The sequence below is a fragment of the Nelusetta ayraudi genome, unplaced genomic scaffold (assembly GCF_046127955.1).
Source record: "Nelusetta ayraudi isolate G7.1 ecotype Tasmania unplaced genomic scaffold, CSIRO-AGI_Nayr_v1 ptg000075l, whole genome shotgun sequence".
Classification (NCBI taxonomy): Eukaryota; Metazoa; Chordata; class Actinopteri; order Tetraodontiformes; family Monacanthidae; genus Nelusetta; species Nelusetta ayraudi.
Window position 1 is genome coordinate 1,040,467 of NW_027466125.1, and position 26,281 is coordinate 1,066,747.

Sequence of the window (26,281 nt, forward strand, 5' to 3'; positions counted from 1 at the left end):
TGATTTCACGTCCCTGAGGTCTCGCGATGACACGTTGGATTACCGACAGACGGACCGATTTGTAAATGGAGGTATCAGAGACGGAGGCTGTTTAAACGACATAAGGTTGGTGTTTTATTGTATATGTGTCGTTCAAATTGGTTCTGCCGTGTTCGTAAATGGCCCAGAGCGGTTTTGATGATGAAAATATCGATTCAAAGTCTCTTCTGGCGTCGTAAACAAGACGTAGACTCTCGCCGCTAGCAATCCAGCTGCCGATGCTAACTAGCGTTAGCAGTGTTGTGTTCTCGTCTCGTCCCCCCCGTGGACGACTGGTAAAGTCTTGATTTTTCTCGTGAACTTCAATAAATGTGGTCTGTTTAACATTATGTACAATGATGTCCAAACAGTGCTTATATTGAACAACACGTTGTAATGTACTGTATGTATTTCCGGTTGTTTTTTTTTAATCCGACAAGAATAACATTTAATTTGTAACATTTCAATAAAAATATTTTCTTCGTTCGTCGGTTGAAGTTAACCGTCAGTCAACACCGCTAAGTTGATCTCTAAGTTTTAAAAGACTAGGGCGGTCCAACTATCTTTGCCCATCACACCAATACTAACTGTGTGTAGACTCTAGAATGCGTTAAACAATCGCAGTTGCCGACGTGAATCTGGAACCGACGGTCCGTTTCTCGACTTGACGGCCGGTGGCGACGGCTTAACTTCTGGAGCCATTCACTGATGACTGGACTTCTATTGTTTCATGTAGTTTAAGTAACAACAACAACAACGACAAGTTTTTGCACAGAGACGTTAACCTCTTCCACGTGGCTGTATCTCAAACGTTTACACAGTTGTAATAATTGTGTCGATTGTCAAGGTTGGATAAATGTGGAAGAAGAAATTGTAAAGGGCAACATTAAGTGCCGTCCTACATTAACCCAGTATAACAGTAATTAAAAAATGTTATTATCACTATTAAGACGAGGGTTTCATCTTTACGTTTTTTGGCCGTGTTTCCCCCCTCTTATGCTCACCTCACTGTCTTTTCTGCCTTTGCCACAGGTAACTTTGGCCATGTCAGAGTCTCTGTATGAGAAGTTTTTGGCCCCGGAGGAGCCTTTCCCCCTCCTCTCCCAAAGGGCCAACCTGAGCGATGTGGGAACTCTGGACGTGAGTGATTTTGGCTGTCAGCTCTCGTCATGTCACAGAACTGACCCCCTGCACCGCTTCCACAGCAACAGGCAAGTCAAAAGAAAAAAATCATGTAACTAATTATATTGTTTATTAGGGCTGCGACTAACGACTATTTTAATAGTCGACGAGTCACCGACTATTGAAACGATAAGTCGTCTAATCGGATAGTTATTACATTTTTCTTAAATTTAGCATGAGGTTGCTTTAATTATGTGGGAAATTATAATAAACACAAGAAAGATGTGTACTTGAATAATAATTAAAAAAAAAAAAAAACTTTTATTGAACTTTGCTGCTGATAGGCTGGTTCATAAAAAAAGTCAATAAAAAAAATTCTTGTCTTAAATCATTTGACAGGTACAGGGCTCAGTCAGTTTAGACATAAATCCATAAATAAGTTAATTTAATAATAGTTGTCCCGTGTACTTTGTAAATAAAAGTATATGATTCACATAGTTTGAACTGCTTTATTGCCAATATACATTAGAAACAATGTTTAAATTGTATTGCAATCTTTCAATTGGAAATATTTTTACACAGCAATCAGTAAAGTGCAGGATGGCTTTTACAGAGGAGTTAAATAAATAAAGCTGAAATGAACAAGTGATCCCGATTCTTAGCCTACTACTCTCTACGCGGCCAGTACGCAGTTGTTGTGCAGTGGTGTTGCCTGCAGCTATGTCCAATACCGCTTTGAACGCGAACTCTCTGGAAGCGAACGTGAGTTTGCATGGAAAATGAATCGATGTTGAAGACAACTCAGAAATACGGGAACCCTCGTCTCGTATCGGTTGAAAACAGGACGCGCAGTTTCACTGTCAAATACTGGACAGTTCTGTATTTTAAGGGACGGGTGGCAACGCCAGCATCTCCAGTGTCGGCTCGGTGAAGGCAGTCGCCTGTTGCGGGCCGCACGTCTGCTGGTTGTGCACAAAGGGCTCCATGATGGCCGCTCTTCTTGGCGCCGCACGCATTTGATTTAAAATGCTTACGTCAGGCGCAGTCGTGCATAACGTTAAAGCTCTCTTTTAAAGCCAGAATCTGCTGATCAAATGTAGATTCAAGCCAATACCTTTTATTTGTGATGCATCAGTCTGCTCGTTGGCTTAGAAGCTGGTATTTCACCGAGTCCGACTCCGTCAACTGTCCGGCGTGCTTTCTGAAAGCTAAAATGCTCCCAAGTGTGAAGTTTTGCGCGCGGAGCCGCTGTCTGGGCCGCCGCCATACATTCCCTGCCGCTCGGTAGAGACGCTGCTGCACGCGTGGTGCTCTGGACAGAGGTTGCAATGAAGTGAGATGGCTCACTGCACTGGAGAAGCACGCCTGGCGACAGCTGCCCGCAACGGGATTCATTGTCAATTTTTGTCGAGCAATCGTTACAACCCTGCTGTGTATTATGTTTATTATATTACACTGCACTATTGCACTATTATTGTTATTATTATTATTATTATTATCACTACTACTAGACAACTGCTATTATTTTACTTCATTATCATTATTATTACTATTGATAGTATTATTATATAATGGTATAGTGCCATGCTTTGCATTCCATGGGTTGCAGCTCATTAGAATAGAATACAGTAGAATACAACACCTTTATTAATCCCACGTTGGTGAAATTTGCATAACTCCAGCAACAAAATGTTGTGCCAAGAGAAAGAAGAATGATATTATATTATATAGTATAGTGTTGCATAACTCTTTAACACCCTTATCTGCACTCTCCACTTTTTTTAATCCTCTTAACTTTGTATTTTGTAAAGCTTTCTAAACTTTTTTAATACACTTTCTTTATTCTTTGCAGTCACAGTCGTGTCTGTTCTGCCACACCAACGCGTCCCTTTGAATCTTGAATGAATCGTGTGTGTGTGTGTGTGTGTGTGTGTGTGTGTGTGTGTGTGTGTGTGTGTGTGTGTGTGTGTGTGTGTGTGTGTGTGTGTGTGTGTGTGTGGTCACGGTGCACTGTGATCAAAAGGAAACGGTAGAAGGCGTCCCTGTGAACCACTGTGACGTTTGCGTTGTCTCTGCGCAGGTGGAACCTGACGTCCTGCGGCACCAGCGTGGCCAGCTCAGAGTGCAGCGAGGAGCTCTTCTCCTCGGTGTCGGTGGGCGACCAGGACGACTGCTACTCCCTCCTGGACGACCAGGAGCTCACGTCCCTGGACCTCTTCCCCGAGGGCAGCGTGTGCAGTGACGTCTCCTCGTCCATCAGCACCTACTGGGACTGGTCCGACAGCGAGTTCGAGTGGCAGGTGGGTGGTCTCGCTCGCCCGGGCGCCGTTTTGGGCCGCGCGTCGGTCGGACTCGGAGCGCTCACCTGTTCCCGTCCCGTCCCCCCCCCTCTCAGTTGCCAGGAAGTGACATCGCCAGCGGCAGCGATGTCCTGTCTGACATCATTCCCAGCGTTCCCAGTTCACCCTGTCTGTTCTCCAAGAGGAAGCCCAAGCCCCACCCCCACCGCAACTTGGACGAGTTGCCATGGAGTGCCATGACCAACGACGAGCAGGTAAATGCGACACGGCTTCCTCCTCACCTCTGCGTCAACGCAGGTTGATTAGTAGAGTCAGAGGTCCCGCTGTGCATGAGAGCCTGGCTCTCAATGAGGTTTTCAACCTGTAGACGTAAAGGTCAAGTTCAGGAAACCAACAAGTGTCTTGACAATGGTACCAAGGGTTTGGTTTGTACCGTTTGTTCTTCCTCTGTTTGCTAGTCGCCAATTTTTTTTGGTTTTATAATGTAAAAATCAGATGAAACCGATCAGATGAGAATGATTTACCTTTATAAAACAATATAAAAAAAATAAAAGTAAGAATTTTTACTTCCTAAATGAAGTAAAAATTCATGTTCTGCACACAGATTTTTGCATAAAATGTAAACCAATGCAGTGTCAGCATTGCTGAGCCTCACTGCTGCGTGTGTCTCACTGCTGCGTGTGTCTCACTGCTGCGTGTGTCTCACTGCTGCCTGTGTCTCACTGCTGCCTGTGTCTCACTGCTGCCTGTGTCTCCCTGCGCCCCGACAGGTGGAGTACATCGAGTACCTGAGTCGCAAGGTGAGCACTGAGATGGGCCTGAGGGAGCAGCTGGACATCATCAAGATCATCGACCCCTGCGCCCAGATCTCCCCCACCGACAGCGAGTTCATCATCGAGCTCAACTGCCTGACCGACGAGAAGCTCAAGCAGGTGATTTGAAGCCACACAAATTGGAGTGCTGTGGATCGACCGCTTTGTAATCAGTTAGCGAAATATTGGTTTCCCGCAAATCCACCGAGGATTGTTTTTTGTTTTTTTGTTGTTTTTTTCATGTCCGTTTTTCCCTCCTTCAGGTGCGCAGCTACATCCGCGAGCACGGCCCCCGGCAGCGGGCCAGCAGCACCCGGGAGGGCTGGAAGAGGAGCAGCCACAGCAGCGCCAGCACGGGCGGCGTCAGTGGCGTCAGCAGCAGCAGCAACGCCAGCATGGTGAGCTCGGCCAGCTCCTCCACCGGCTCCACCGCATCCAACTCCCTCGCAGGTGAGGCTCCATCAGGGCCAGGGCAAGGCGTCGGAGTGCATGTGTCACTGTCAAAGTGCTACATGACGTTTCAAAGTGCTTTCTTTTCAATCGGTTGTTGCTGTGGTTGTTGTTAGGCTCCTGATTGTTAACACCGTGTTGTTGTGGCCTTGCAGGTGGAACTGCATCAGCCTGCAGCGGCAGCAGCGTCGCCAACATCAGCAGAGCTCACAGTGACGGCAACCTGTCCAGCGCTGCCGAGCGCATCCGAGACTCCAAAGTAGGGAAAATATGAGTTAACGTTCTCCTTAAGCTTTGGATGAATGAATGAATGAAGGCTTTATTTCAAACGTGTGAGTAATACAAATAAAGATAAGTACTGAGCGCTCTACTCGTACTGTATATGTATGCATACAACAATTTAGTTACATTTGTGTTTGTACAGCGGTGAAAGACATGCTGAGCAATGTTGTTTCAATAACACATCATCTGTGGGAAAAGGCCTCATTCAGTGCTCAGTATCGGTATCAGCGAGTACTGAAATGCATCCCTAGAAATAAGCATCAAAAACTAAAGAACAAATGAAAACACTCAATCAGTCAAGAGCAATGGAATTGAAATAACATTAACACGACGTGTTTGAAAAGGAAGCAGGAAGAAGAGTTTCCTCTCCCCTCAACGAGTCGCAGGTCTCGCTGTCGGCACTCTCAGACTCTGATCTGACTCTGCCCCACTTCCCCCACCCCCCTCTCTCTGACCTTCCAGAAGCGATCGAAGCAGCGGAAGCTGCAGCAGAAGGCGCTGCGCAAGCGGCAGCTGAAGGAGCAGCGGCAGGCCCGCAAGGAGCGTCTGAGCGGACTGTTCCTCAACGAGGAGGTGCTGTCGCTGCGGGTCACCGAGGAGGACGACCACGTCGACGACCTGGACATACTGATGTGACGGCAGTGAACCAATCAGTGCTCCCTCTACGCCCCGCGCCCCCAGCCGCCGCCGCCGCCGCAGAGCTTCTAGGCTGCACCAGACGCCCGCCCCCCCCCCAAAAAAAACCTGCACGCGTCAGCGCAAAAACTAAGCTAGGAAACGAACAACAAAAGCCCACATTGCGTATTTGTGTCGTAAATAAAAGCTAAAGCTAAGCTAAAACCTCTCCGCTCAGTAGTGTTCCAGCTACAACAGAGAGACACAGCTTTAAATAGACCCCACCCACCCACACATACCCACCCCAGCGATCCCCCAATCAACACGAGCCGATCTGAGACTTGAGCTCCTCGCAGCAGGGCTGCTTCTAGATGCTGAACCATTGAAAACACCCACTGACCGCCGCTACTAACACAGCCACAGCCGGCAGACGGGCAGACCAGGAAAGACGAGTTTGGCACTGGCAGACGTTGCTTTGGTCAAAAGTCTGTTTAAGTGGAGCTGGATTTTTATCTGAATTTGAATGTCGGGTGTGGAAGACGACGCAACGTCAGGATTGAAAATCATCCTTCAGAAAAAGTCAAAGGGACGTCAGAGACTGGAGACCACGTGGTCTCCGTTAGCGGGTCCTGGTCTGCCACCGTCTGCCACCGCCATGGTGCCATTTCACTCACTGAGGCCTAGAGGGAGCACTGTCGCAGTGCACGTTCGACCCCTAACCCTCCCCCACTCTCACACGCGAAATCGTGACGGGATCTTAACAAATACTAATTTGCATACGTTTGTAAATAATGGATAAATAACAGCATATTTACCGCTTGCTTTAAGTTTTCCTTGGTGATAAAGCTTTGATATAAACGTTTCATTTTTGCCGTGTTGGTGTATATATAAACATATACATACATGCGTACATACATAGAATTATGACGAGCAAGATTTGCTAAAAATGGGTGTAGCATTTACATGCTGTCACTAAATACTTTGCTATATGTGAGTCTTAATTTTGAGCATTAAGCGATTTTAGTCACAAGTTATAACTTGTCCACTCTGTCATTTATTATTATTATTATTATTATTATTATTATTATTATTATTATGATTATGATTATTTTTTAAAAACCTAATCATTGTTTCCTTGAGCTCTCTGACTGACACAGGCTTAAACTTTTTCAGACTCTTTCCTTGATTTTCATCCTCTCTGTGTGTGAAACGACCGCCACCTGGGTCATTCAACCGTGGACCGATGGGTCACATGGTGTTTGCGGCTGCTTGGGCACTGAATCTGAACCTCTGTGAGAACGTGCACTAACCGCCACGCTGCTGATTCAGCCGTCTGGAATGTCTCTGTGTGCTCTCTGATATTTACGTGCTGCCGCGTGGCCCCGAAACTCCCTGGGAAACATGTTTTTGTGGAGCGCCAGAGATGTCTTTTGGTCCAGGTCTCCCTTGAAAAGGAGATCTTTGATCTCGGTAAGACTGACTTGGTTAAAGAACATCCTAGAAAAAACATGTTTGTATCCAAAAGCTGCCCTGTAGTTTTTGTTTTATTCTTTTCCTCACTTGTGTAAGACACTCTTGTGTTGTCCTTTTGTTGCCAGTGGCTTTAAAACCCTGTCTGAAACTTTTTAGCTTTCTTTTATTTGTGGTTATGGATTTATTAAACTCCACACAGTTATGCTTAATACAGCTTTATGTAGTCTGTAGCTATAAATTGCTAAAAAAAAAACAAAAAAAACAACAACTCTATTTTGAAGATAAGATCATTTTGGAAAAAAAAATGCTATTGTGATGCGATGGAGGTACTTGTGTATAAAGAATGTAATTGAAGAAACTAGATCATGCTGACTTGATTAAAAATGATGGAAAACAAACGAGGCCAAAATGATTTTTTGTGTCATTGTCTTACTCCTACTGTTTCAAAGTGTTTACGTTGTTACATCACACTGTTCTTGTGTCAGTGTTTTTTTTAATTAGTCACATTGACTAAATGGAGCCCAGACTTCAGCTACAGTTTGTGATAGAAACAGTCAAATACAGCTTCATAGTATTAAGAATGTAACGTAAGATATGACTGTTATCCTTTCTGCTCCACAATATCTTTTTTCACCATTGTCTCCTTGTTGACATGGTTGCTTCTAAGTTTTTGTTTGTTTGTTTGTTTTTTAATCTTCCATCATGTGTGAAATGCTTTCGACATTCCAAATTATTTTTCGTGAAAAACATGATGAAAAAATAAATAAATAAATAAATTAAATAAATAAATAAAATAGCATTATTCACAATATGATGATAACTTGAAATCAACGAAACGAACCGGAGGGAATTATGCGCTGCCAGTCACGGTTTAATTACTGTTCTGGTGGAACAGTAATTAAACCGTTCCACCCTTGAAGGGAATGCTATGGTTTTATTTATACCAACGACGTCCTAACTGGCTGAAGTTTGGAATGCGGGTCAGGTGTCCTCCAGGCCGGTGGGGGCGCCAGACCTGACTATGGCGCTCGCTCGAACACCGGAAGTGGAAAGGGAAAAGACGTCACAGTGTTTACACCGTGCAGTTGAACAGGATGCGCATTTTGTTCTCAATAATACAGTTTAAACCGCTAAATTGAATCACACGAGGATCTTTTTTATTGAATTTTTGCAGCCTCCGATAGAAATGGGTCACGGTGTTCTGGGCAACGAGCCCGAGTCGATCGACTACTCGGTGCACGAAGCCTGGAACGAGGCTACCAACGTCTACCTGCTGGTCATCCTGGTCAGCTTCGGCCTGCTGATGTACGCCAGAAAGTAAGACATTCTCTCAGTTGACTGCGGCACTTTTCTACTCCACTGAATTGTTGAAACGTGAATTTTGAGGATAAAACAAACAAAGAAAACGAAGTAAACGAGTTAAGGGCGCATTTCACATTACGGTAGGAAAAATAAATAAACACGCATGCGTTGCACAGGTCCTTTAAACAAGATTTGTTGCAGGAACAAGAGGAAGATCATGCGGATCTTCACCCTTCCTCCCGCCGCCGGAACCAACCCGGAGCCCAACTTCTACGACAGCCTGCAGAAGGTCCGACTGCGGCAGCAGCTGGAGATGTACTCCCTGGGTGAGCAGTAGCAAATAAATATATAGCATTCGACGTCACAACACACACACACACACACACACACACACACACACACACACACACACACACAAAACACGTTGAACTCACTTTGCAGTTGTAACATCCCCATATGAAAAGCGAGGTGGTTTAGTTTTCAAAAAAACAAATTTGTAAACTGAATATCTGCTCTGTTACCAAAAAAAGAGGGGAGAAAACCTTATGTGTGAAAAGGTTGCTACTACTTGTTATTTGTTACTGGAGCTTTCAAAGGGTTTCATGTGTAAGAAGATTGTGATGCCAGCTTCTGAGATTTGGAACCGAAGAGGACAATCCTGAGCTTAGCTTGTCGTCTGGTTTGCTTTGGTTTCTCCAGCCAGGAAGTTCGAGCAGCAGCAAGGTCAGACGGACACGGTGCAGCTCGCCATGGAGTGAAAGCAGCAGCAGACTCACAACAGCAACATTTCCTCGCGCCCCGTGGAAACTTGCCCCGACAGGGGAGGACTGGCTGGGACGGGCATCACAATCACAGACTGCTTACATGATGCCACTCCACTCATGAGCCCACGCTCGCTTCACACCATCTTGTTTTAGCCATGAATTCCAGAGAGAAGTGCAAACTTGGTTTTCTTGCAGGTTTGTCGAGTGAAAACAGCTGTGATCAACTACCTGTGATGCCAGTGATACATTTTGCATGTGAGAAGTCCACGAAGAATTTCTGTTTCAGATGTAGCTGGACATTCATTCAGTTTTTGAGTTTTTCTCAACTTGGTTGTAAAATCAAAATGTGTAAATGTGAAAATTAAGAGAATTCTAAAGTTTCCCCCCCCACCCCCCATTTGTATTCATGGGTGAATGAAAAGATCGTCGTGTGTGTGTGTGTGTACAGCTACTATTTGTATATCATAAAATAACACAGTCAACACAAGCCACGGCAGATCATTTCAAGCAAAGCATTTTAATCAATTCTGTACAACCTGAAGGTTCGAAGCCTCCACATGTGAGGGGTCACCGTGCAGATTCCCTGCAGACCTCCTGACGTCCCCATCAGCTTCAGAGTTCAAGTATTACGCTGCAGTCTAGCATGTCGGATTAGGACGGTGGTCAACATTATTATTTTCCTTCCCTTAGCAGACTTGGAGCTGCTGTGTGTGATCACAGCAGCTCCAGGATCACCGTGCACAGCTACAGCATCACAACGCTTCTAGCAAGGCCTGTATGGAATAGGTGAACGAGGTTTGCTTTGCCTTGACTAGTTAAACTCACCAGCAGCACTACATATTGCTTGAGCAACATTGAATGGATATGTAACATATTCATCTTTGGCCTGGGAACTCGGGGGCGAGAAGAGCCTCGGTTCCGTCTCTAAAGCAGCGATCCAAGGAAACTTAACGCAGCCATTGTAAACTACATCATCTTCTACATGAAGTTTCTTAAGTTTGGCACTCGGGAAAAAATATTTACAGAATGCTCTGGCGTCAGACGGAGCAGAACAAATTCCCCCTGCAGCTTTATTCATGTGAAAACAAATCATCAACCAGGCAAGAGTAGAAAAATAAAAGGGCTCAGAACAAAAATATAAAAACGCAAAAAAATTATTTACACACACACACACACACACACACACACACACACACACACACACGCACACACAAAGAGAGATGAGGACAGCGAGTCAGAAAAACAGCAATAAATGATCTCGTGTTCGTTCCTGCACCGTCGCATGCTGATTCTGGGTCAAGCAGAGTGTCACGTTCGAGCGGTTCGTCCTCACGGGTCAGTGAGACCCGCGAGGACAGACGTCCATGTCGTCCAGCGAGAGCGCGGCGGCGTGCTCCGACGTCCAGTCCCGCAGGAAGAGCGCCTCCACCTGGCTCTGCAGCGTCTGCTGACCTGTCTTGGCCTCGGAGCCGGTCTGGTTGACCACCAGGCCAACGCCGGCCGTCTGGGTGAAATAGGTCTCGGACCAGTTGGACGTTCCTGGTGGGAGATCAGAGTCGGTTTGACCGGGCTTTTCCTTTTTTTCCCAACGCAGAAGCTGAATTCATCGGAGACAAACTCATTTTTCATATAGAATACAATCAAGCGTACCTATGTAGACCACCCTGTCTGTGACCATGTACTTGGCGTGGTTGACTCTCGCAAAGGGAATCTTGGCCTGCTCGGCGGTCGAAGGCACCGTGAAGATTTTCTGGATGGGCGGAAAAATTTATTAATTATCATCAATCTGCCTGTGAAGGTTCTCAGGCCAGGTGCTCTTAGTGTTGATGGGGCAAGTCAGTGTTTCTCAACTGGTGGGTTGCGACCCAAAAGTGGGCCGCAGAGCTGTTTTTATTGGGTTGTGGCTTCGTGGGCAGTTTACTTTTTTATTTTTTAAAGGTGGTTTTAAAACCGAGAGAGAAAATGTTGGGCATTTATTTTGCAGGACACACAATTCAATTCAATAATTTTGATAATTTATTTACTAGGCAATGATAGAAAGTGGACTAACGCTTTTATTTTTGTGGAATAAATTTGGGTCATGGCTTCATGATAAGGAAAAAAATGTGAGTCCTGAGACTCCACCAGTTGAGAACCACTGGGTTAAGTTGAGGCAACTGGACTTGTTCTTGCCATCTTCAGTTCTGAAGAGGCCTTGTATTATAGAATAATACAAGGGTGGAGAGGTGAAACATGTTCAAGATCGCAAGAAGGTCAAGGTCCAGTTGTCTCAACTTAAGCCTTCCACAAGACCATTAATCACAGAAAATTAACACAAACGTGACTCAATCAATCAATCATTCAAACTAAAGCTAACTCACCACATGGACGCCACACTTGAGCGGCGGCCTGCTGAGCACCTGCAGCGACTGCAGGAAGGTGAACATGGCAGCAGGTGAGTGAGGCCAGCAGCTGACCAGCAGTCGGACCTCCACCCGCCTGGTGCAGGCGGCGGCCCGCAGAGCTGAGTCGATGACGGGCCAGAACCTGTGCCGGGACAGGAAGTCAGAACGCAATAAGGTCTGACTGACTTGACAGTGGTTTTTCTTCCTGTGCCTCCACCCAACCTGGTCTCACCTGAGCGGCTTCGAGTACTCAGACAGCGGGAGGAAGTCCATGACGGAGATGAAGACAAACTTGCGGGCGTCGTGGATGACGGACAGGATGGCGGCGAGGTCGTCTGTGCGCCCACGGGCCGCGATCTGGGGGGGGGCGCTCTGCGGGAAGCGCCAGAGGCATGGACCAATCAGAGAGGAGGGGCGGGGGAGAGGGGAGGAGCTAGTCTGACATTTGATTTTTTTTTTTTTGCCATGTGGTGGTGATTTCCCACCATTGCATTAGCAAGACGTGAGTCCGTACACATCAGATCCCTTTAGCATGGTGACAAGTTAAGAAGTAACAATACAAATAAAATAATTCACAATTCATTGCGTCAAAAATATATCATTAAATGTCCAGTGTGTAAAACTTGGCTTGATTTATGATTTGTAGATTGGTAAAAACTTAACATACGGCCCATAGAGACATTAATAAAAGTGTACGCTCGCAGTACAATGAAAGCAGTTTGGTTCTCCTACCCTTAGAACAGTTCTGATTTATACACAGGGCTGTCGTGGACTAGCTATCCATGATGGCAGGCTCAGTCGCGATGAGTGAGCAAGAGCCACCCGTCACTGGAAAACGCACCCAGAGTCTGCAGTTTGGACCGGCAGTCAGCTCTCTTAGATCAAGAAGTGGCTTGGTCTCCCCCCCCCCCCGACGCCTCAGCAATATCAGTTTATATGGCCACGGGGCCCTGGAACTGCCCATCTACAGCCTCACAGAGGAGTGCAAGTGCACTAAAGTGAGGCTGAACAGGACTCTGAGACTCGGTCTGCCCGGCTGCTCCCAGACTGGGAGAAAATGGATCCCATCTGAGTCGGCACAGCAAGCAAAATCCACTCTCAGACATGGAGACATTGCGGGACAGGTGCAGCATGGGAGAGGCGGATTCGGAACCAGAACAAGCCGACCCACACGGCACAATGCAACGACAACAACCCCCAGGAGAAAGTTGGTGGTTGCTGAGATCCGACAGCAGGCAGAGGCTGCGAGATGGGCAAAGGCAGCATCGCAGTCCAAACCAGCCCAGTGGACTAGCCGGGAACCAGGAGAACCTGGAGAACCGTACGCTCACAAGGAAGGATCTTCAGGAGATGTAATGAAGCCGAGGCTCAGCTTCATCATCAGATCCACCTCCTTCCTGATTGTCTCCTCCTCTCCTCCCCCTCATCTTCCCTGCTTCGCTTCTCACGTCTCGTCCCCTCTTTGTGTGACTTTCAGCAAACCACATCATGGAATTGACCGACTGGTGTCTCGACGCAATTGACAAGATCGTCTCCACGAGACACGCCGGTTCGGTGGAACCCGTCTGCCCTGGTGGAACATTGGCTGCGGCCGGGAGAGGTGGCGGGTCGCGAGGACGTCGACCTATTCAGACTCATGATAACAGCTCAGCTGCTGATTGGATTTTGCTTCTACCCGGTTTATCGACAAATTCAGAAGACGAGGGCAGCGGTCCGCGGTCCCCAAAGGCTGCCCCTCATGATTTATGAGGTGGGCAAAGCCCTTGGCACTCAGACTGGAGCGATTTCAGAACTGAAAGGGGAACTTTCTGATCCGAAGGCGGAGCTTTCTGATCTGAATAAATAAATAAAATCAGCACATCCCTACAGACATACATAGATTAAAGGTCTTGTACTGCCATATTTCTAAGGAAGCCCACTGTGGACAATCGAGGGTGCCTGACAGCGTGTTTTCATAATTAGGGTGAACGTTTGAGTCCCCAAATAAACCAACGAAGAAGAAGGTGCACAAGGCAGCCAGGTTTGTGCTCGCAGGCCACTGTAGTTCACTGGCAAGCTCGGTAGAGGGAGGGCACGGAGTCCCTCAGGGGGCTGCAATCTGAGACGTGACCACTTGATGTCCCAGTTTCTTCTTAAAAATCTCCAAAAATCCCCTTCAACACACGCGAAACAACTCCTGTCCTTGTAGACAATAAATCCCGAGTGGCTCTCCTCTGCAGTGCAACTTACCGACAGGTAAACTCGAGCGGGAACCCCGTTGAGTCTGAGCTGCAGGGGGTTGTGGGCGCTGGAGAGTGCCGAGAGGCGGGCGGGCCAGAAGGGCGGCAGGGAGGCGTTGACGCCGCCGAGGCTCCAGTAGACGCCGAAGATGCGCTGAGCGTCCTGAGCCAGGCAGCTGCAGTCCTCCAGAGACACGCCCACCTCCTTGACCTTGAACAAGGACACAATACATCAATCAGCTGCAGTCAGAGCAGCTGATTACTGTCCACCGAGATGGAACGCTGTCCTCTTTGGCTCAGCAACACAGGAGAGCACAATTAAAAGACATGATACAGAGTAAACTTAAAAAAAAGAAGAAAAAAAAAAAAGAAAGACATATATAGTAAAACCCAAATATCATGGGATATGTAGAAAACATGCGTCATTGAAGCCCCACTGTATTGAGATTTTTACTGAAAGGACACTGAAAGAAATGGATGAAATACAGCCATTCTATCACTTACTATAAGTCACAGACTACGATTAAGTTACTGACTATTAATATCATTTCTTCAAGTTCGGCGGGGCGGATTAAAAAGCTTAACGGCCCACATATGGCCCCCGGGCCGTAGTTTGCCCATGCCTGAGCTAGAACCAAAGAGCTGCTGCTGCTGCCTCACTGCAGTTCCGGTGGCTGTCAGCTGTGCAGCGTTTTGGTCTCTGCAGAGCCGTGCACGTGCAGCCATGCATATTTCCTCATGTATTTTTTTTTTCTACCTGACTGAGGGAGCGCCAGTCCATGTTGGCGCTGCCCACGTAGAGATGCTTCTGGTCCACCACCCACAGCTTGGTGTGCACGATGCCTCCTGTCAGAGCCTTCAGGTCGACCTCCCGCACTTCTGCCCCTGGAACGGGACCAAAAAAAACCAAAGGAACAAACAGATGAGTTCAGATTGAAGAGGAGGGAGGAATGGAAAGCGGTGCGGCTGTTTGTACGTCTTAAAGGCCCAGTGTGTAAAATAATTTTGAGGTAGCCCACCTGTCGCAGGTGGCCTGCCTGCAGGACCTACCTTGAGCAGCCAACTCCTCCGTGTCTGCAGCTGAAGTCTGAGGAGCGTTGACGGCCACCTGCAGCTTCACACCTTTGGATTGCAGCTTTTTCAGTCCATCGAAGATCATTCTTCCCTGGGAAAATAAACCGTGTACAAATGGAATCATTCTTTTGTTGAGATATTGTGGGGGTGGGGGGGGGGGCGTCCCTTTGTGCATTTTTTGCAGACGAGCTTTGAAAGAGAGAGCAGTGATGAACCGACCTGGGAGTCGGGGGAGGCGCCGGCCTCCGTGTCGCTGCCGCGCAGGGTGACGTAGAAGGCGGCGATGTCGACCGAGCGCTCGGCCTCGTCCAGCAGCTGCAGCCAGCGGTCCGCGATGCTCTGCTGGGTCGGCGGGGAGCTCTGGTAGGAGAGACCCTCGGGGAGGCTCTCCACCAGAGTCACTCTGAAAACACAGCGCCGAAAAACAAACATAGTTTAATTTGAAGCAGCAGATGAACGTCTGTCTGTCTGTCTGTCTGTCCGACTGACTGTTCCTAACTTGTCTGTCTGTCTGTTTCCTCACCGGCAGTCGGCGCTGCAGGACTCGGCCGCGGGGACGAAGCCCTCCAGCAGGTGGAGCTCCAGCTGGGCAGTGAGCTGGGCCACGGAGGTGGGGAGGCCGTAGTGCCAGACGTGTTGACCCAGACCGCCCAAGAGGAGCAGGAGCGCCGGCAGGAAGCAGCAGAGGACGAAGCTGCAGCCGCCGCCGCTCTGCAGAGACAGAGAGAGAAACAGGAGGAGGTTGGAGAGCTTCTCACATCTCTGGGAAACATGTTGGGATTGAACAGCTGCCTGCAGGCAGGGTGCGACCAAATTCCTCTTCTTGTATGACTGACTGCATCAGCTGATTCTTGTCAGCCAAGAAGTCAAGCAAAAAGAAAAGAAGAAGAAAAAAAAAAACTCACTTTGGCTAAGTCGGTGGAGCTCGAGGCTCCGCCAGGCTTCTTCTGTGGTTCTGCTCCATTCAGAGACATTGGCTGGTTCCCCTGAGGTTCCTGAGGCTCCTCCACCTCCTCCTCTACCATCTCCTCTTCCTCCTCCCTACCCGGCGACTCGTCCTCTCGCTCCACGTCTGACGATGACCTGCTGTCCTTCAGCTCGGGGACGCCGGCCCCTCCGCTGCTCCATGGCGGCTCCTCGTCCATGATGACCTCCACAGCGGGGGCGGCGGGACGGACGTCTGCAGGCCTGGTGAGGTCACCTGCCCCCTCATCTTCCTTCTCCTTCTCCTCCTCCTCCTCCCCCACCTCCTCAGCTTCGTGGATGGAGCCGTCGCCCGGCAGGTGGGGCACGGTGACTCCCGGCTCGGTCTCGGCCTCCTGCATCTCCAGCTGTTTCTCCTCCTCCTCCAGCTGCCCTCTCAGGGATGGCCTGGGGGTGGCGCTCATAGCGGGGAGCTGCGCCGACTCGGAGGGGCCGAGGCCCCTGGGGGAGGCGGAGGAGAGGGACAGGGGGGCCTCCAGGCCCACCCTGGAGAGGCGGACCGATGGCGATGGCAGCGAGCGCCCGTCCTGCTGCCTGGACTTGGTCACCGGCTCGTGACCTCCGACCTCCGGGCCGTCTCTCCTGGGGACGCCGAGGTGCTCGGCGCCGGCGGGCCGCTTGCTGAAGGTGGGGATGCGCGAGGCCGTCTTGCCGGCCCTGCGGTTCATGTCGTCCTTCTCCTCCAACTCTCGGCTCTCGGCCCTGTCGTCAGACTGCACGCGGTTCAGCATCACAGCGCAGTCCTGCAGAGCCTGGGGGGGATGGGGGGAGGACTTTGTGAGACGGAGGGGTGGGGGAGCGAAACAAAATCCAAAACTCTGCAAGGGGCAACAATTGGACCTCGTTGCCCTGGCTGAGCAAACAACACCTGAAGAAGCAGGGACGCATCGATACCACTCTTGACAGAGAGAGCAGAGGAAGCATTACTTGCATTTCAGCACTCATTGTTATCCATACTGAGTGCTTGAGAAGGCCATTACATTATAAGCTTCACTGCAGCATAAACACAAATTTAACAAAATGGTCATATACAACTGGTATCTGTACTGATACACGATACTGGTATTAGTGCCAATACCCGATACCAGTATTGTTATCGGTACCAATACCGGATCTGTGCATCCCTGTTGAGAACCTTTCCAGCTACTTCATGTTGCTCCTATTTACTCAATCCCACAGCGACATATTGTTAATCTTGTGTTCGATGCAGATACGTAATAAAGCGGGAAAAGTCACAATGTTAAAAGAACAAAGTCACATTATTATATAAATCATGTAAAAAATAGTTCATAATAATTATATAAAAAAATAAATTATATTGAAAATATCTTTGAAAGGACTAAATGACTTCTGTCAATGGACATGACAATGTTGAAGGTGTTGTTCTACAGGTTTACTCTCGCCTCTCTTGTGTCTGTGTCTGTAACCTCTGCAGTTATCTGCTAGCTGCCCTGCTGCTGCCTTGCTGCTTTCATTTTCACTTTTGCTTTCGTTTATCCTTCATTATCTTTGGATTAATTGGATTCTACTGTTTAGACATGGAACTAAACATGTTTGCCTGTCATGACCAAAATGAAAACAAAATTTCAAAAAAGAAAAAATACCTTTAAAAAATTACAGCTATCGACCTCGGCCGACTTCAACCGGTTGTGCTAGTTTACTACACACACACGCGCACACACACGCACGCACACACCACAGGCACGGATGAGATTGGCCGAGCCGCGCCCTGTCAGATCAGGGTTCACAATAAACGCTGCCAAGGAGCTCAAACATCTCCAGTTTACGTTGGGACCCGCTGCAGCTGGAACACACCGCCAACGAAAACGGAAAAAAAAAAAAAAAAGGACAACCGCCGACGGGTACGTTTACATACACAACACGGGGCTGTCGAGTGACGGGTCCAACAGCGCCACCTTGCACTTGACGGCTCGGGCGCGACGGTGCGGCTTCCCGCGAGGCATTTTCGAAGGCGAGGGGTCGACGACGCAGCAGCTTTTATATGCGGGTCGCGATGTAACATTAAAGATACGGTTCTGTTCTATGAAGTCACAACACTGCACTACGGGCGGTGTTTTAGGTGTTTTCATTTTTACTACTGCAATATATAAGAAAAAAAAAATCTGGCTATTTTATGTTGCTACCATCTACCACAAAAACACAGCAAAACAACTTTTTTTTAACTGAGAAAAGGTCTTTTTGAAACTACGACAATAAAGTGGTAACGTTAAAGGAATAAAGGCGGAATGTACAGTTGTAACAATATGGGAATTGAGTCATTGTAATACTGAAAATGAAGCTTTAACATTGCAGTGTAACAAAGTATGAAATCCTTGGAATTACGGCCACAGTGGTCCTTTTAGTGTTCCCAGGTGGCGCTAGTGAGTAAATCATGACATTTATTTTTTTCTGTGTATCAAAGACAGTCAGTCGGTCAGACAGTCAGATGGATACTTTATTGATCTTCAGGAGAAACTCTTGGAATCTTGCATTGACCAGGAGGTCAGTCGTGTTGGGAATGTTGGGAATTTTGAGTTGTGGAGCATGATTGGCTGCTCAAACAAAGCCAAGACAACAAACTGGGTCTAAACCTTGAAGGCCAGACTGGCTGCTCAGAGCCCATCAGCCCCAATACTTAACAGAGCAATGGAGTCTCGCCTTTATCAGGCTCTGTGCCTTTGGAGAAAATATCTCTGACTGAAATAGATTACTAGACACACCGATTTGCATGAAATGCCCCAAAACGATCCCCTTAAAGGGAAGCAATTTAAGAGTCATTTCTAAAGCCAGCTGACTTTAAACAACAATCTCAGGTTTGCCATAACTGAGAAGAGTGTGCGCGCGCATGTGTGTATTGTGAGTTTGTTTCTATCTTCTTTATTGAGGCTTAATAGCTACTCAGGATAGAGAGTGTTGCAATACTGCCACCTTTAGTTTCCATTCTGTTTCCACTTCCTCTGCTACCCTCCCAAGTACACCGGCCGACTCTGCAACTTGACTTTTTTTCTTTAAAAAAAACAACAACAAACCTTTCATCTTGTCTTTGAACGGGCCACAAACATTCTAGAACATTGAACTTGGCCCCCAAGACTGGTGGGCAGATGGAAGGATCTATAGAGAGCTTTCTACCATATCCTCCTCCTCTCATATACTGTTTTGACATGTGAAAATACATATAAGAAAAGAGGGGGTCCAAAAACATGTGATTAAAACCACTGCGCTATTATTAGCAACATAACAAACAATACCATGACTGAGGCTTTGCTCGGCCCATTGTGTTTGTAAACAGACTACACAGCTAACAAATGGACTCAACGCGCTCACATAATAAAACTCTTGACATGAATTACTGCCCTAAAGTTGTTCCATCACCAGCAAGAAGTCGACACGACAGTTCCATTACTGACAATGTGTTCTATGTCATTAGGCCTGTTTTGTCTAGTTTAAATGTTATGAAAATCCACCCCTACATCAAAAATCCCCCACACTTTATTTCACCTAAGCCTCCCATTAAGATTCTATGATTCTTCTTTCAGTCCAGTCAGTCAAAATGGCCTTTATTTTCTATGAACATCCAGCTTCGATATTGACTCATCTATCCAGGAGGAACAATAGATCATGCAAAGCAAGTGTTGGAGCACTGACCTGAACAAAGTATCTGCCTGAGTATTCCTGTTTTTTAATCTCTATAAATAAGCCGCCATCTAAATATATCAATAAGCTTTATCGCTCTGTGCGCAGGCTAAAACAGATTAAGACACAACAATTGTGTCTGGCGATATTTCCTGTTGCTGATCACAGAGAGAGAGAGAGAGAGAGAGAGGGAGAGAGAGAGAGAGAGAGAGAGAGAGAGAGGGGGAAAGAGAGCTACCGACTGACTCTCACACACACACACACACACACACACACACACACACACACACACACACACACACACACACACACACACACACACTAAAAAACAGGCCACACCTAGCAGACTGTGCAGACAGCAGACCTTTTTCCGGCCTGTAAAACACATCTAACAACAAGAGGCGTGCGAGTGTGCGCGTTTGTTTGTGTGGCCCACGTGACGGCTGAGTAATAAACTTACCGTGGTCTCCCCGGAAGTGTCCTCCTCCGGCCCGGCGGAGGGAGTAGGCTGCGTCTCCATCACCTGGTCGTTGGTGGACTCTGAGGAGTCAGAATCACTTAATTCCTGGGTGGACAAAATATATGTATATAATAATAATAATAATAATAATAATAATAATAATAATAATAATGATGATAATTATAATTGCCTTGCTTGCTGCAAATCAAGTCACTGTGCTATTTGCATTTGTTTTCCCTGAATGCGTTTCCTGTCGCTAGCTGCACGATTCGTGACTTATCTTTACTGGGATGACGGATGTTGCAGAGCGACAGGAAAAATCCTCCTTCGTACCCTAAAATTCACATACTCACGCACACCTTCCATAACGACACATGGATAAAGAAACTTACCGGTGCCGCACTAACTTGGTCCGGGTGGTTCTCACACTGACTGCGCAATACTAGCTAACTCTCATACGCATTTAAATAATTTGTTAAGATAAATGAAACCGTCAAGCAGTAGCACAAAACAATGAGCCGGATGTATGGTGCTTTGTTTGTATTTTTAATTATTATTCTGGCTCTATTTTCGTAAATTTCTTTCCGGTTAGCTAGCTTCTAGCGAGGCTACCATCCCCCGTTAGCGAGCGAGCTACGTGGCCGACTGAGAAGTTTCCCGCAGCAGCAGCAGCGGCGGAGGAAGAGGAGGCGGAAAAAGTGTGTAATGAAAGTACCCACCTCGTACGTCGTCCTGTGCAGGCGGACCGACCTTCTACTGGGCCTGCCGCTCGGTAACTCGAGCTCGCCGCCGTCATCGCCACCGGGGCGGATGGATTTCCGAGAGCGCAGAACCATCGGCATCTTTTATCGAATAACGCAGCGCAGCTCAATCGGTCAATCAATGTCAGGAGCCGATTAATGGACGGATCCGGTGACAAAGCGAACGCACTTTTTTTCTCCTTTTTTCTTTTTTTTTTTTAACGAAGCGGTTTAAAACGAAACATTAGTCGGCATAAAAACGATTTAAATAAAGTAGGTTTTTATCGCGGCGACATGGACGGAGGTCTGACAGATGCTGCACGTTTTACCCGCTTTCAGTCACATCGCCATAAACAAAGAAATTGAACGAACCGCGATTTCCTATCGTCGCTGATTGGTTAATAAAATCAAACAGCTCGTGGCTCCGCCCAGCTGGCGTTATCCAAGTCACGTGGTACGGAAACAGGAGATTATCACCGGCTGGCTTTTTGTTTTTCCTCCAGTACCTCCCGGTGTCCAACTATGAAGGTATGTGTTTCTTTCCTCGCACACGCTTCTGTTCGGCCCAGTTCTGGTTAATCAAATGTGACATCGCGAAATAGTTGACATAACGAAGCCAAACCCGCTCAAACGACTTTTCTTCCGGTTAGCCTTTGCTGCGGTGTTGACGTGCCGAAGGGGGCTTACAGTACAGCGGTTACTGTAAAACAAAAGATCAGCAGGGACCCTGTTTACAGTCCAGCGTCAGTCTTCACAGTCACTTGATTTAGTTGTTATACTTTCTTGTTTTGCGTTGTGATTCGTGACAAATGGCGACAGTGTGCAGTTTGAACAACCCAGTTCATCTTTTTGAAATGATCACTTCCTGTTATTTCAGGTTAAGGTTTTTGTTGTCATTATTGTTATCATCCACATAAACCATGATATGCTATTTGGATTCAGTTCAATGTCATGTGGTGCTTTTTAATTGTATATTTCGTATATTAGACCCCCCCACTAATATGTTTTTATTGATTTATAAAAAAGAGATGTTTCAAATAGAACTGTAAATCGTAAAAGTATATCAACTTAGTGTTCATTATCCCTGATAGCTAAATCAAATGTTGCTGTTTTACTCACAAATCCCAAGGATTAATTTAGACTTTTTATGTGTTTAATTAATTAATAATATGAAATTCTCTGCTTTTCTAAAGACCTGTTCTTTTGCCACGCCTCTTTTTTTTTTTGTTTCAAATTTCCCCCATCAACTCCAGCATTGAGTGCTGTTTCCATGCCGACCCGCCTGGCTGAGACAGGTTTTGCCGGTGCCTCTATGGACAGTTAGTCCCGCCTCCCTCCGGAACCACCATGGAAGAAGATCCAGCAGCTCCTTCTCCTCCTCCTCCTCCTCCTCCTCCTGCTCCCAACTCCTCCACCCCGCCCCCTCCCGTGCCCCTGCAGCCGGCCGTGGCTCCGTCGGTCCAGCTGGGCTTCACCATCCTCTACACGGCGCTGTACGCTGGCCTCTTCCTGGTGGTCTACGTCCAGCTCTGGCTCCTCTACCTGTACAGGCACAAGCGCTGGAGCTACCAGAGCGTCTTCCTCTTCCTGTGCCTGCTGTGGGCGGCCCTGCGCACCGTCCTCTTCTCCTTCTACTTCCTCAATGCCGTGGAGGCCAACCACCTGCCCGTGGCCGCGTATTGGCTGCTCTACTGCTTCCCCGTCTGTCTGCAGTTCTTCACTCTCAGCCTCATCAACCTGTACTTCACGCAGGTGAGGAGGCCGTCGCGGTGCAGTCGACGGGACGCTTGGAGGTTGTCCTGGTTGCAAAGTAGAGCAAAAGATTGGTGAAAGCGTCGGAGTAAAAACACTAAACAGTTTAAAAAAAAAAAAAAAACTGTTATGAGCACCAAGGTCATAGTCTCACTGCATGTGGTCTGGTGGTTCTGCTTTCATTTTCACTCTGAGTGCTGTGGTTATTTTGTTGATCAAAGGTCCTGCTAAAAGTCAGAGAGTCCTACAGCCCGCAGATGCTCAGAAGACAGTACGTCAACACTGCTGACTAACACATTTTTCTTTTCTTCGTATTTTTTAATTGTCATCATAAACTCCGTGTGACCGCGCAGCTGATTGTGGAAATGTCTTACCGACCTCAGGTGGCTGGCCAAGTGCATGTACGGGGCGCTGAGTGTCACCTTCCTGTGCGTCAACATGGTGTGCGCCGTGGTCGGGGACCGAGGCGCCGGCCGCGGCTCCGGAGAGCAGAACTGGACCGTGGTGCTGTCCCGGGTGCTGGTCAACGACTCACTCTTCATCCTGGAGGCGGTGCTGCTGGCCGCCCTGCTGCTGCTGCTGGCCAGACACTCGCACTCCACCAGCCCCTACCTCCTCAGACAGGTGCGACGGAGCTCGGAGGGCAAAGGGTTTCAATCAGGCAGGGGGAGGGCGTGAAAATGCAAGGGGAGGATGCAGAGGATAGCGAGACACCGAAGCCGAAAGGGAAAGAAAGAGACGAGTGTGAAAATGAAAGCGGTATGCAGGACTTTTCCTACTGGTTCTTTTTAAACTTTAAGCACTGATTATTTTATGATTTATAATGAGTCAGTTCAGCCTGCAGATGCGGAGAATAAAAGGATCATAAACTGATGACTGAATTATCACAGTTAGGCTCAGAGATTACCCATCTGCAAAAGCCTCATTGAAGGATAAACTGAAGGGCAACAATGTTTGTTTTATGTTTTTTTGGGGGGTTATTTAAGGTACGAAAAGCTGAACAATAACCATGCATCAAAGGTTGATGCCACAGTTGCTTTTCTTCACAGGCAAAATGATGCAAAAATTGAACGAGACATGATGTGACAAGCATTTGATTTTAAGTACAATACAAATTTTAGAAATACTACACAATGTTTTTCCTTCAGTTTGTCTGTGCATGCACACAGTGCGAAGACCTTAAGTCTTCCTGCTGGATGGATCCCAGCTACTCTTGTAAATCACTGGAGCGTCTCTCTGACTCTCTCTTCCCTCCTCCTGCCACCAGGGGACCACGGTGTGCCAGACGGCGGCGCTGGGGGCGGCGGCCATCTTTCTCTTTGCCAGCCGAGCGTGTTACAACCTGACGGTGCTCATCCTGTCTCAGAGCCGCCACGTGGAGTCGTTCAACTTCGACTGGTACAACGTCTCGGACCAGGTTGGCGAGTCGCTCTCGTGAGTGGGTCATCATCTCGCGGCCCCCCCACCCCCATCACCTGGGTTCACACTGCTGTGTGTGTGTGTGTGTGTGTGTGTGTGTGTGTGTGTGTGTGTGTGTGTGTGTGTGTGTGTGTCCAGGCCGACCTGCGCAGTGACCTGGGCGACGGGGGGTACCTGGTGTTTGGCGCCATCCTCCTCATCTGGGAGCTGCTCCCCACCAGTTTGCTGATCCTCATCTTCAGGGTCCGTCAGCCTGCTCAGGAGGTAATCAGAGCAGGGGTCTCTCACACACACATACACACACACACACACACACACACACACACACACACAGGGAGACACGGTGCAGCGCTGCATGAAGACTCACCTTCTGCGTTTCCTCTCTTTGTCCTCGCAGAGCAGCAGCATCATCAACAGGGTCCAACCTCGTCCCTACGTGTTTGACGACCCGCAGGGCAGCGACGACGATGCGCCTGTTCCATGGGCACGAGCTGCACATCCACATGCAAGGTAAGGCGCGGTCGTCTCCGGTGCCGCTCACTGCCATTCAACATTCAGCCGTTCCGAGTTTGTTGCACTTTTTTGTCTTTGCATTCAAGATTCAAGATTTAAAATGTTTTACTGTCATTCAGTCCAGTTCAGTTCATTATTGTCCCTCAAGGGGAAACTTGCTTTGCAGTGCAGTTCAACATACAAGGGACGTTTAAGACAATGACATCAACAATCACTACCACAACAACCATGAATAAGATAGTTAAGACCTAGCTGCCTGTAAAAAAAAAAACAATGCTAATGGTAAAGTTACAGGACCAGATGGAGTGCAATAGATGATGCAGGCAGATTGAGTCCATCAAGACTCAGAACATTTATTGCACATGGAATAAGAGGACATTTTAAATAAAATGTAAAATTTAAAGCTGTTGCTTCTAACCCTGGGGAAGCTGTAGCGCCGCCCAGAAGGAAGAAGAAGAAGTTCTCCTAAGTTCTCCTGGAGTCTCTCGGCTTTCAAGCAGAAAGAAAAAATAGAATTATTAAATAGAATCTAATTGTATCTTGGTCGTGTTTGCAGCTGGTACGGATCAGAGTCGGCTCCGCTCCTGTTTGCGAGCAACCCGCCAGACCTGCACCACTCATTCTACTCCACCCCCCAAAACTGACCCCGGACCAGCACCTCGTAGTCCCCTCAGTGATGACCTCGCCATCCTCCAGGCCCCGCCCCCGCCCCCGCCCCCAACCCCGCCCACCCACTGACAGCAGTTTTTGCACAAAGAAAACCTCAGGACGACGGTCACCTTGTAGCTTTTGAAAGGAGACAATTTTTACTATTATAATTTTTTTTTAAACCCCAATAAGCTCAGACAAGGCAAAGCTTTCGATAGAAGAGACACAAGGCGTTTCTTATGGGACCTCAGAATTGTTATAATACCGCATAGCAATAACGGTAAGTATAGACACCACTTCCTCTCTGCCGATAAAATAGGAACAAGTCATTTTTATGAATTAAAAAAAAAAAAAAATCATTCCTCATGACATCAAGATGTGTCATAACACTGTACTGACAGTTAGTTCACTGACTAAGCTGATATCTGATAAGACACAGTAAGACTGTTTGCACCAGCCACAAAACTATATTTATTCTTGTAACTGTAGCAGCACCTGTGCGTTAACCTGTTGTCATTACCGTTGTTCTTTTACAACATTCACATTGCCATCGTCCTCAGGCTTCGCTTTTATATTGCCATCGTCGAAACACGTAAAGGCACGAAAATGACATCTTCAAACAGCCATGTGTCTGTGATAAAAGAACAACGCTAATATTGACCCTATGAAGACACAATGAACCTCATTCAGTTATTGTGCGTTCACCCGCTGCTGAGACGTGAGGTCGTCGACCAGGTGACTCGTCTCGCCCAGTTCGGCGCTCAGGGTGGAAATGTTGAATCATACCTGGTCACCTGCTAGATATAAAACTCTCAAGTCAGGGTTGTTTTGCTGTTGTCCCCCCCCCCAACTGCAACAAGCAAAGTCCAGTTTCATTCTCCTGGTATGTCAGTTACAATCACACTCACCGTGCTTCCATTTCCAAACTTTGCCACTTGCAAACTAAAATTTTAAAAGGGATGAAAAAGATTGGTTCTTCTTGTGTAAATGAATTGAAACAAGCAGGTCCTCTGTTGTGTTCTCGTTGTTATTTATTTGTCCTTTTTGATTTATCTTCCAACATTCTCTGGGACCAGTACCTGTGTGTACTTTTTACTTTTACTTTTAAAGTAAGTTTACAAAGTTTATTTGATTTTATCTCCTTCTGTATTACAGTGGATTTTTGCTTATTTTATAACTTTTTAATCTATGAAAAAATAATGTAAATGCCTTTTCAGGCAGGCACTCGTCAGGTTTGACCCTCAAACTAATAAAAAGTTTGAAAGAATTATTTTAACTGAAAAAAAAACATTACTAGACATGCCATCTAGTATTTTT

At 47.3% G+C, this 26,281-nt stretch overlaps 4 protein-coding genes across 5 annotated transcripts; 3 read left to right on the top strand and 1 right to left on the bottom strand.

Annotated features, from left to right (window-relative positions):
* The first annotated feature begins 4 nt into the window (after positions 1 to 4).
* On the top strand, positions 5 to 7,470 carry fam199x (family with sequence similarity 199, X-linked). Of its 2 annotated transcripts, XM_076043344.1 has the most exons (8): positions 5 to 105; positions 1,051 to 1,229; positions 3,221 to 3,440; positions 3,536 to 3,694; positions 4,211 to 4,372; positions 4,516 to 4,702; positions 4,858 to 4,961; positions 5,447 to 5,714. In XM_076043344.1, exons 2-8 carry the CDS (start codon positions 1,063 to 1,065, stop codon positions 5,618 to 5,620), a joined length of 1,173 nt encoding a protein of 390 aa, XP_075899459.1. In that variant the 5' UTR covers positions 5 to 105; positions 1,051 to 1,062; the 3' UTR covers positions 5,621 to 5,714. The 2 variants fall into 2 exon arrangements, with proteins under 2 accessions (XP_075899459.1, XP_075899460.1); XM_076043345.1 differs by lacking the exon at positions 5 to 105 and having other exon boundaries at positions 1,053 to 1,229; positions 5,447 to 7,470.
* A 654-nt stretch (positions 7,471 to 8,124) lies between these two features.
* Positions 8,125 to 9,574, top strand: smim19 (small integral membrane protein 19). The gene is made up of 3 exons (XM_076043440.1): positions 8,125 to 8,389; positions 8,576 to 8,700; positions 9,074 to 9,574. Exons 1-3 carry the CDS (start codon positions 8,259 to 8,261, stop codon positions 9,130 to 9,132), a joined length of 315 nt encoding a protein of 104 aa, XP_075899555.1. The 5' UTR covers positions 8,125 to 8,258; the 3' UTR covers positions 9,133 to 9,574.
* Positions 9,575 to 10,338: 764 nt separating this feature from the next.
* Positions 10,339 to 20,784, bottom strand: pld7 (phospholipase D family, member 7). The gene is made up of 12 exons (XM_076043393.1): positions 20,612 to 20,784; positions 19,893 to 19,997; positions 15,688 to 16,551; positions 15,339 to 15,520; positions 15,035 to 15,218; positions 14,792 to 14,906; positions 14,499 to 14,626; positions 13,752 to 13,952; positions 11,755 to 11,894; positions 11,499 to 11,664; positions 10,789 to 10,888; positions 10,339 to 10,677 (listed from the first exon to the last, which is right to left on the bottom strand). The coding sequence occupies exons 1-12, from the start codon at positions 20,732 to 20,734 to the stop codon at positions 10,475 to 10,477; spliced, it is 2,511 nt and encodes an 836-aa protein (XP_075899508.1). The 5' UTR covers positions 20,735 to 20,784; the 3' UTR covers positions 10,339 to 10,474.
* A 269-nt stretch (positions 20,785 to 21,053) lies between these two features.
* Positions 21,054 to 26,231, top strand: gpr137 (G protein-coupled receptor 137). Its single transcript, XM_076043434.1, has 8 exons — positions 21,054 to 21,160; positions 21,886 to 22,384; positions 22,606 to 22,655; positions 22,768 to 23,008; positions 23,652 to 23,801; positions 23,942 to 24,067; positions 24,201 to 24,313; positions 24,873 to 26,231. Exons 2-8 carry the CDS (start codon positions 21,980 to 21,982, stop codon positions 24,958 to 24,960), a joined length of 1,173 nt encoding a protein of 390 aa, XP_075899549.1. The 5' UTR covers positions 21,054 to 21,160; positions 21,886 to 21,979; the 3' UTR covers positions 24,961 to 26,231.
* Positions 26,232 to 26,281: the final 50 nt, after the last annotated feature.

Bases quoted from the DNA above. Each gene is read 5' to 3' on its own strand.
- gpr137 (XM_076043434.1), top strand. From the start codon at position 21,980: ATGGAAGAAGATCCAGCAGCTCCTTCTCCTCCTCCTCCTCCTCCTCCT. The intron at 23,802-23,941 runs GTTGGCGAGTCG...GTGTGTGTCCAG, and splicing joins GGTACAACGTCTCGGACCAG to GCCGACCTGCGCAGTGACCT. The intron at 24,314-24,872 runs GTAAGGCGCGGT...TCGTGTTTGCAG, and splicing joins GCTGCACATCCACATGCAAG to CTGGTACGGATCAGAGTCGG.
- smim19 (XM_076043440.1), top strand. From the start codon at position 8,259: ATGGGTCACGGTGTTCTGGGCAACGAGCCCGAGTCGATCGACTACTCG. The intron at 8,390-8,575 runs GTAAGACATTCT...GATTTGTTGCAG, and splicing joins CTGCTGATGTACGCCAGAAA to GAACAAGAGGAAGATCATGC. The intron at 8,701-9,073 runs GTGAGCAGTAGC...TGGTTTCTCCAG, and splicing joins GCTGGAGATGTACTCCCTGG to CCAGGAAGTTCGAGCAGCAG.
- fam199x (XM_076043344.1), top strand. From the start codon at position 1,063: ATGTCAGAGTCTCTGTATGAGAAGTTTTTGGCCCCGGAGGAGCCTTTC. The intron at 3,441-3,535 runs GTGGGTGGTCTC...CCCCCCTCTCAG, and splicing joins ACAGCGAGTTCGAGTGGCAG to TTGCCAGGAAGTGACATCGC. The intron at 4,373-4,515 runs GTGATTTGAAGC...TCCCTCCTTCAG, and splicing joins CCGACGAGAAGCTCAAGCAG to GTGCGCAGCTACATCCGCGA.
- pld7 (XM_076043393.1), bottom strand. From the start codon at position 20,734: ATGCCGATGGTTCTGCGCTCTCGGAAATCCATCCGCCCCGGTGGCGAT. The intron at 15,219-15,338 runs GTGAGGAAACAG...CTGTGTTTTCAG, and splicing joins TCCTGCAGCGCCGACTGCCG to AGTGACTCTGGTGGAGAGCC. The intron at 14,907-15,034 runs GTCGGTTCATCA...TTATTTTCCCAG, and splicing joins GCGCCTCCCCCGACTCCCAG to GGAAGAATGATCTTCGATGG.